The sequence below is a fragment of the Solanum tuberosum genome, unplaced genomic scaffold (assembly GCF_000226075.1).
Source record: "Solanum tuberosum cultivar DM 1-3 516 R44 unplaced genomic scaffold, SolTub_3.0 scf00149, whole genome shotgun sequence".
NCBI classification, from domain to species: Eukaryota; Viridiplantae; Streptophyta; class Magnoliopsida; order Solanales; family Solanaceae; genus Solanum; species Solanum tuberosum.
In genome coordinates, this window is record NW_006239072.1 from 494,456 (window position 1) to 504,082 (window position 9,627).

The window sequence follows — 9,627 nt, forward strand, 5'->3', positions numbered from 1 at the left end:
AGGTGTGCTCAAAAGGCAACAACAACAATGTGGTTCTACATTGACAGATCTGCAGAGTAGGGGGTACTTCGAATGCCTCGTATTAGTGAGAAGAAGGGAGCGGTAGGCATAGTAGGGTTCAAACCTACATTATCACCGTTATGAACAGTACATTTCAACCAGTTAAACTATAATCCCTATGGATCTCTATATGTAATTCACTCACTTCAGGAAGATCGGATGAAAAAGAATTTTTCTATCTACTTTCTTCTCTTCCCATGAATTTTAGAAAAATCAATAAATTCTAATGTCATTCTTAACAAAATTTCAATAGATCAGCCAGCCAACAAAGAAGGAAGGGAAAAAGAAACATTTTTTTAGAATAACTCAATAAAGTTCCATTAGATGTACAATTTCCTCAGGCAGTTACACAATAGAAACTGTCAAGATATAAATTATGGTAATAACACAATCAAACAAAATTTTGTTAGATGTACATATGTGTATGGTAACCCCCAGAAAAATAAAGGCCTTTAAGATTGCCTAAACAAATCCATTTGGTCTCTCACCACTTTTGGCAGATCTCTTCTGTATATCTGCGTCGTAATGGGCAAAGGCAGCATCCAAAGCCTGCGGAAAAAACATATGTTTCCATGAGATTCAAAATTAATAGAACAACTCCAACAGTAAGAACTTTAGAGAACATAAAATGTCTGTGTAACATGGTTTTGAGAATAAGCAGGACCGCGAATATTCATGTAACTTTCCTGCTGCTAGAGCATTCTCGAACTCTACTATTAGTGTCGTGAAGTCAGAAGTTAACCTGAAGCATTGGCTGTACAAGAAGGGAAACTTGGTGTCTGACATCTGATTGCACAGATTCCTTGATCTCCTGGAACATCAACTGAAAATATCAGAACTTAACATCACACAAGAAAAAACTCCTCAAGTCTAATATGACTAAAGATAGCAAGAAATAAACATTATCAAACTGCACACAAAGGGTGGCTGGGCAGGGAAGCAATTTGATTTCCACTGCATCAGCCCTACCACCAAAAATTGCCGACCAGCAAGCACCTGGTTTGGTTTCCGATGTCTTTTATTATTTTACTTCATTGTTCACCCTTAGACCCCTACTTGATTTGTTCTTCGTAATTCAAAATTTTCCTATTATTACTACATCAATCTTCTCTCAAAATAAAAAAGTAACGAGAGATCATTAGTATCTTGATGAAATGGTTTCCTGAGAACTTCAAAAGAAAAAAAAGTCATATTCAAAGATTTATGGAGTGTTTAACTAAAATCTCCAAACTGTTGATGTTTTCTTATTGTTACAAATGACATTGTTCTATCATGAACTATTTTGTTTCCCAAATCACCTAAACATTGTATCTATACCAAACCAAGCTAGTCTAAATACCACTGTTGGTTTATCTTCTGCTCCACATTATTCAGAAATTTGTACCCAAAGATGGAATCGAAAAAAGTCGCATAACAAATTTCCAACACAGGCCATGCTTTGTTTGGTGCATTATAGATTTCAAAAATACAAAAAGGAAAAAAAGGAAAAACATAAAGAATCTGCAATGAAACTGTAAAAGGGGAAAAAAGGTCCACAAGTGCATATTTATCCATTTCCAAAAGATCAATACCTGCAACTTGGGATATATCTGAGACATTGCATCCTTTAACCTAGTCACCTATCAAATGATGAGGATTAGAAACACTTGAGGGATTATTGATTCAATATAAGAAGGAAAAAACAACGAAAAATTTACAAAAATGTCATGTTATCACAAGATCAAATTAAATTCAGATAGTATGCATAGTTAATAAATAAGATGCACCCAAATTTTGAAAATACCAGACAATTAAAATAAGTAAAACTGCCTAAACACTAAATCTTTCTTTCGGACCATGCAACATAATTTTGCTGGTGACAAAAGAAGTAGCCTAATACAATTTTTACCCTTTTATAAGGCCTAATACAACATTGATATTCAAAATATTACCTTGGCGTAGAAATATTTTGTCGTTATTGGATAAGATGACCAGAAGTGCTTCAATAATTCCTGAATTGATGTCCAATGCTAGAAGTACAATGAAAATTATCATTTGTCATGGTTAACAGAATTTAAGAGCTGTAATAAAGTCTGGACAAAGATTTTAGATTCAGAATAAACTTCTGAACAAAATCACCCTGTAAAACAACTCACAAGTAATAGCTCATTTTTCGTTGCACTAGGCAACTGATCTAACACACTCTCATGGGGATTCTTTCCCAGATAATATTTTGTACTTGAGATATTCTGACTTAGCCCGTTGAAAACCTGTAATCAATGATATATAGTTCAACTTCTCCATTACAATATGATATCATTGGATGACAATATCCTAACTTCAAAAAAAAGTAAAAATACCTTGAGAGCTACTTCGGGACTAATTATTGGTTCAATCAATCCTTGAGAATTTATCTCAGAGATGGAGTCCTTCAAGGAGCAAAAGGCTTCTTCTTTGCTCACACTAAATTTCAACTGTCTTATCCCTGTTTCAGCATCTCCCAAAGCCTTTATTGCATTTGCTTGCTGAGAATCAAAGTAGTCTCGGGGATCCTGATTTAGGAAACAATTATATATTAGATAATCTAATGAAAATCATGGTTGATGTGAGCAGAACAAAAACAGAATTGATGAACGCCACACCTTGATACTTAGCAATGCAACTGGTGGGTCTTGAGGTCCCTGAAGATCCTCAATCTCAGCTACTCGAGAAACTTTTTTTACGCGTTCTCTATATGCATTCTCATCAGACACTTCAGTAGCTTGTTCAGCTGCTCCACCAAATGCAATGAGTTGTATAAGCTTTTTCCGGGCTTGGAACCAGAATGAGATAAATGGACAACTGTATGAGTAGTAAATGCTTTTTACCCTGATATGTCCTGGTGAATGCTTCAGCAACAGATCTTGTGTCACCCAGCTCAACATCTTCCCAGATTGATGAGACAATAAGAAGGAAAAATATCAAGTCAAATATGAAACAAAACCAACTCAAACAAAGGCAGCCAGAACCACTAATACATCATGGAAGGTTCTCCTAACCCGTCTCCCTCTCCCAACCCTAAGCAATAGACATCAAGGACATCCACATAGAAGACACATTAATAATGCATAACAAAGAATCAGTAGTGTACATACAAAATCATTATCATTTTGCACAAAGGTGCCGTCATAGAGACAACTTCAGTCTGCTTCACAATTTGTCTCAGATGAGAAAGAAATTTAAAGGAACTTACTCGTTACAGTGGAATGGTGCTATTGATAGAGTTTGTTAAGAGAAGCTTACCTATAACTCTTCCTCGAAGAACCACTGCTGCATGCTGATTGAGGTATTGCGAGAAAGACCTTTTGAATGGTTCATACTGTGGTTCTAGAATCTCCTTAGTTTCACCCTGAGGTAGCCCATGATCCTATTTTTACCATGACATATGAAAAATAGGTTAGCTCCAATTCTCTTTGAAGGGGTTAGATCAAAGAATATACAAGAACAGCAGGTCCTATCGAAAATAAATGATTAAATTGCATTGCAGAATAAAGCTTCGCTGATGTACCGGGAGATGCATATAATCATCACCTTCATCTGCTTCCATGTCCAGAGTTGGATCCACTCTTCTGATCTGAAAAGAATAAAATGTAAAGACTTCTGGAAGTTCTTCTCCATTCAACCCCTCTCAAGGGAAGACATAGAGAGAGAGAGAGAGAAGAGGGAAACAAGAATACTCAGTGGAAGTTCTTTTAGGATGGAATTTGTTAGAAAACAATGAAATAGTAAATATCTGGTGGAATACCTTCCTCCGAGCTTCAGATACTAACATATCATCTTGCTTCAAAAAAACTGCAAGCTCCTCATCTTCAGCAGCCTCCGCAGCAGCTGCAACAATGTTTTTTGTACTGTGGAGGTATTCAGCTCTTGAATATTTAGTCCAGAATTCTTTTTCTGACATCTGAGATAGAGAACAGAAGCAAGAGATGTAACATGCAACTATAAAGATCCAGAATTCAAAAGTTTGATTTGAAGATAAAACTGTAGCATAATTAATTCTCACATAACATCATTGCTGTAATAGGTGGCTTTGAGAGATTGTTACCACTTAGTATAGCAATTAAGATGGAAACCTGAAGATGAATTACACTAAGGGAGCAAAGGCCTGTACCACTCCTATATTCAATTGTAATTGGAAAGGGTTTACCTAAAGCTTCAATGAAAGATGCTTCAATGTTCTTAAATTAGTCCGATTTTGGTGACAAGTTAAGCATGCATATCTATCTCAGCATGCTTTTGTGCATAAAAAGCTCACAAGATAAACGGATTGAAATCCAAGAAAATGTATATACTGCTTGCTGACTATATTTTTACCTTGCCAGGAACAAACTTCAAATATGCTTGGCGGACAGCTGGTTTCTCTGCAAATATCTGAAACAGGATTCACCATATTAGACGAGATTTACAAACAAAGCAATGTTACATATACAGCTACCAATACTACTTCATTACAATATACAGAACCTTGAAAAAGCTCAATTGTCACTTTTGTCGTTTAATTTCATACACTAGCCTAGAATAATACTTTAAAGAACTGAGGGAAGAACATCAGAACTAGAAGAATTAGAAATCCAACAACTTACAGACGAGAGTGAGGCATAAAAAGACCCAAATATGAAGTTTTTTTTTCATCCAACTCTCCTGTGTGTTAGATTTTGATTACTGAACGAGAGTCCGACTATTAAAAAAAAAGAGCGAAGAGTCCAACTACATCCTAGATCCAATAAGTTGTGGGGGTAGTGGGCTCTGTAGATCAGAAAGAGCTGCAAATATCGCACTAGCCGTAAAAATGATTCAAATAATTTTAGCGCTAAATAAAAGAAGATTATTAATTAAGTTTTGTAGGTAAAAGCATAGTACATTTCTGATGTAAATTTCAGAAAATATTTTTTCGATAACAGAGAAATCTGCAAGGACCAGTAGCACGGTTTGAAACCCAGCGGGTAATGGGTCTGACCCTCTACCTTCTCCACTTAATACCAGTGTTCGAACTCATGACGTGTACCTCACGATAAACACATCATGTGTGTGATCTTACCACTAGACCAAACGCCAAATTCTTAGAGCTTTACCCTTCGGGGTGGCCCAGTGGTTTGGGCTTGGGACTTCCATGCTGGAGGTCTCAAGTACGAACCCTGTGCGCACCCAAAGGGTAGCGGCTGCTGGTTTCCCATGTCATAAAAAAAATAAAAATAAAAATAAAAAAATCTTAGAGCTTCCTCAACTTCAACGTGCAAACCCTGGAAACTGACTTAGTGTATTATTTAAGTTTCTTTCTCTAATTATCTGGGTCAAAGCATTTACTCAAAGTTTTAAGTTGATGTGTTGTCTTCATAGTTTTCCAGATTTCTGTGCTTTACATAAAATTTTGGAACCTCAGATTCTTTCCCTTCTTCTTGTGGTCAAGTTATGGATTTCAATAATAAGAATCAAGGAACAGCCTAGAAAGCTAGCTCCTCAATGGTTTTGCAATCCTGTTCGGATTGCAAAACAAGTTGGAGAAACTCTATCTACAGTAATGCTTTGAAAATCCCATCAGTAGACAACTTTAGCAATTGTGATTACACCTGAATCGTCCAATACAATTCTAACCCCAACAGCTGATGCCCGGAAGTTCTCTTTTACCTATTCATTTTTATTCTATGCAAGTTTACCACTTCAAATCAACAATTCAATTGCATCTGAAATGGTACTCGGTTCCCAAATGTTTTTGGAAAACATTTATAAATGCAGAAACCAAACTTAGTTGGTTAAAAAACTGTACCAGTTCTTTTGTGAAACATTTATTTTGGTCTAAGAACAAACAAGCAACTTAACATGTTGGATTTGGCTTTGGTTTAGTTTTTTGAAGGATTGGTTTCGAAATGAGCTTCGAAGCATTTCTTGATTATTTCTGAAGCTAAATATTTTTGTTTCTTTTGTTTTGAGAAAGTTAACTGGTATTATAAACATAGAAGTACACCATTGGTGAACTCCTGTAGTAATTACATCAAAAGTATCGAGGGTTTACCAAAAAGAATCAAAACACCTATCTCCCTCATAAATATTTTTGTTTCTGGAAAGTGTGAGATGATCTAATTCTATTTTTTTTTATGACTGTGGTGTCCGGGCCAACTTTCTCGCACCTCGACTAATTCCACGGGATACCTACCATCTCCCACCAGGTAACTCTGTTCACCAAGGTTAGGACAGATGGGAAGAATCACCTAGTGTTTTGGTATCTGCTGAGAACTGAGAACTGAACCTGAGACCTCATGGTTCACAACCACTTCATTGACCACTAGGTCACACATCATGATCTAATTTTGTTTCCAAAAAGTAATCAAATTTAACCATTTCTGTTTCGAAACAGCATAATCCAAGCAAATCCTACCACACAATTGTTGCCTTCCTTGCTCAAACACATTCCTAGAATCATTTCTTCAAAAATTAAACCAAAACCAAATCTCACTTTCCATAATCCCAATCCTACTTCAACTTTCAGTAGTAACATACAGTTTGCAGCACCCAGCTCAGTATACAACAACTTTTTTCTTGCTATCTCACTTTCCATAATCCCAATCCTACCTCCACTCACAGTAGTCAAATACAGTTTGCAGCACCCAGCTCAGTATACAACAACTTTTTTCTTGCTATATTGATGCTCCTGACTGAGGCTTCTAGCTCGATAGTTCCCTTATTTTTTCACCATTAAATCTCCTTTAATCAAACCTACTAGCCATTTTTCATAATGACTAAAACAAGGAAGCATCCATCCTTGACCTACATCATCTCTACTGTTAACAAGAACAACTTATAGTGACCTTGTTTGAGCTAAATTTATGCTTCATACTGTTTCATTAGACTCAATTTAACCACTTCATAAAACAAAAAATGTTACCTGATGAATAACCTCTGGAGTCAAGTTAAATGTAACTCTGTTCGTCTGAAACAACAATGAAAACAACAGATAGTCAAGCCCAGGTCAGCAATTGGAAGGGGAGAGGGAGAGACGAGACTGCAGACCACATTGTTTCCAATACAAGGTGGTTTAAAGCCAAAATATTTGCATTTTCATCTGCTTCTAGTAATTTATTTGTAAAAGGAGCCACAAGTTTATCCGTACATCTAAAGTGGTAATTCCATTACTCAATACAAAGAGGAGACAAGTTTATCACAATACTAAGCACCTTCAGAATTAAGAGAAATAGAATCTGATTAGAATTTGAGAAAATCACTATTGCTTAGACATATCTTGGAGAAGTAAACACAGCACCCTATCAGAAAAAATGTAAGTCATGTATACATGCAAGTATGGTGACAAACAGACCACAGAGAGAAGATCTCCCTCTTACCTGGCCATCAGATAATGGTTTTACACTCCACATGTCATTTTTTAAAGCTACCCGCTGTTTTGGCTTCTTATTTTCACTCTGTTCCAGCAGCTTCTGTAATACATTGACAAGATAAAATACTGTTATGTCTACAGAAAGCAGCCACCAACTGCTTAGGAAGGATTCCAGGTATAGCTCAAAACTTTTAGCGAACACAGTGATTTACTATGTTTATGAAAAATAATCTATTTAAAGGTTTTTCTACCTACTAACCTTCCTAGCAGCCCAAAATTCAGCCTCTGATAGAATACCTCCAATGACCAATTGCCTGTGAAGTTTCTGCAACTCACTGCAACCACTTACACTTTTTAGTGATATGAACAAGACGAGAAATAAAAAGGAGAAGATGAAATGCCAATTTTGGAAAGAAAATTTGCAACAATAACTGCAGATTTCAAGTAAAACTGTAACATTTACAAGACACATTTACAACACTAGTTAGCATAACAAAAAGAGATTTAGAAGAGGCCCCCTGCCTGCAAAATTGAACCAGAAAAAAGTTCCATTCACCTGTTCTCCTGCAGTAACTTAATCCGACGCCCCATTTCTGTTGCACTAAGTTGCTCATCATGTGGAACAGCAGGTTTTTCGGAAGTAGCTTTCCCTATTTCCCCACAAGCTGCAATTGCTGAGGCTGTTCAAGGGAAAACAGATTTGTAAACAAAACCACAATTTTAAAATATCAACTTGGAATGTCCAGTGCAGGGTAATCATATAGTAACTGCATACACTTTAACGAGCTAGCTGGTGTTGAACTAGTAATATAAAACAGTGAAAAAAAACATTAAACCTTTTAAGAGGCTATTCTCTGATTTTGTTATCTTAACCTATAGACAGCAATGCCAGTTGGGCAAAAAAGATCATTAGACAGAAAACAAAGTCTTAACTCGTTAAAATTTCCGAAAAATCAAACTGTACTTGAAATAATTAATGTCAATTATATACACATGGAATGGAGCATTTAGGCAGCAATATCTTATATTCTGCCCTGCTCAAAATGCTCAAGTTCAGCACCAAGCCAATTCCACACTTGCACACAGGAGCAAGAGAAGCATGGAGGAAAGTGTTACTCAATACTACGAGAAGGCTGGTCTCAACCCTTCCCTACCATTTTATGTATTGTCTTGCCTCCTCCTTTAAACAAAAATCTACTAAACGACCAATGACTTCATTGAGCTCCAATTCGATATTTCTGGGTCCAAAAGCGAAGGCCATCGGTAAAATAGGTAAAAACAAACTCAAAGTCTAACTTACACGAATGTCAACATGTTTGACTAACAATTCAGAATATTCAAGTACAACCCCATACAGCTAATACATGAAAACAAAGGGCAAACGGATTTGATCACACACCACAAGACGGAATCAACAATGAGACACGTAAATGTAATGAAGTCCAGTATATTTCAAGTTTTCACATATTTGAAGCAGAATGGTCCACTTGTAGCTGGGTGATGAAACTGATGGATGAGTCAATGAATGTCATAAAGACTAACCAACAAAGTCCCGACACTGGTCACGGTCAGGGAAGCTATCAAATTCAAAAAGATAATTTCCACCCTGAAAATAGTAGAAAATGGATTTAGTAGCAGTACTCAGATAAGTTAGCAGTTTGTAGACTTCACCAACACTGGGATCAGTCTACTGTTTCTAGACTTGACCAGACATAGAAAGAAAACGGTCACTCTCATAATAAAGGGCTCACAAGTAGAATGCTTTTCCAAACATAAACCCGAACCTGAGCTTGTGTAAGATTAAGTAGAGCCTGCTTACTTGAACACTCCTTGGAAGACTTGTGGCCTGAAAAAAGAGAGGAGAGAGAGTCAGAGTGAGAACGGCGGGAGAGAGAAGCTAAGTGTCGTGAAGGGAAAAAGGACAGACAAAAGCACCTTTAATCAACTTGAACTCCACATTAAGCTTTGTCGTTAATGTTGGGTCATTCGGCATAAAATAAAACCGTTCCTTGGTCTACACACAATTAAAAAGACAAATTAGAAAATCAACAGTTGGTTGCATAACAACTGTAGTAGAATCTACCATACAGAATCTTAAATTCATAGTTCATACCATCTTAAAGAGGAATCTTTATTGTTGAATCCATAACCTGATCAGAAATTGTGTTGCTTCTTTTTTCAGATTAATCCCCCCCCCCCCCCCCCCCCACCCCAACCCACCC

General features: G+C 36.6%; 1 protein-coding gene across 2 annotated transcripts in view; it reads right to left on the reverse strand.

Annotated features, from left to right (window-relative positions):
- Window positions 1-335: 335 nt before the first annotated feature.
- Window positions 336-9,627, reverse strand: part of LOC102603411 (probable RNA polymerase II transcription factor B subunit 1-1) — an 11,085-nt gene continuing 1,793 nt past the window's right edge. The window contains exons 2-20 of one of the 2 annotated variants that reach the window (XM_015310970.1): window positions 9,341-9,419; window positions 9,190-9,251; window positions 8,948-9,011; window positions 7,962-8,085; window positions 7,665-7,740; window positions 7,413-7,505; window positions 6,959-7,003; window positions 4,393-4,449; window positions 3,824-3,979; window positions 3,587-3,652; window positions 3,322-3,445; window positions 2,907-2,963; window positions 2,682-2,809; window positions 2,400-2,591; window positions 2,196-2,309; window positions 1,992-2,069; window positions 1,632-1,679; window positions 803-883; window positions 336-609 (exon numbers count right to left, since the gene is read on the reverse strand). In XM_015310970.1, coding sequence (XP_015166456.1) covers window positions 523-609; window positions 803-883; window positions 1,632-1,679; window positions 1,992-2,069; window positions 2,196-2,309; window positions 2,400-2,591; window positions 2,682-2,809; window positions 2,907-2,963; window positions 3,322-3,445; window positions 3,587-3,652; window positions 3,824-3,979; window positions 4,393-4,449; window positions 6,959-7,003; window positions 7,413-7,505; window positions 7,665-7,740; window positions 7,962-8,085; window positions 8,948-9,011; window positions 9,190-9,251; window positions 9,341-9,419 — 1,731 coding nt within the window. In that variant the 3' untranslated portion in view covers window positions 336-522. The remainder of the gene's footprint in view (window positions 610-802; window positions 884-1,631; window positions 1,680-1,991; window positions 2,070-2,195; window positions 2,310-2,399; window positions 2,592-2,681; window positions 2,810-2,906; window positions 2,964-3,321; window positions 3,446-3,586; window positions 3,653-3,823; window positions 3,980-4,392; window positions 4,450-6,958; window positions 7,004-7,412; window positions 7,506-7,664; window positions 7,741-7,961; window positions 8,086-8,947; window positions 9,012-9,189; window positions 9,252-9,340; window positions 9,420-9,627) is intronic. The other variant, XM_006352481.2, reaches the window with a different exon arrangement.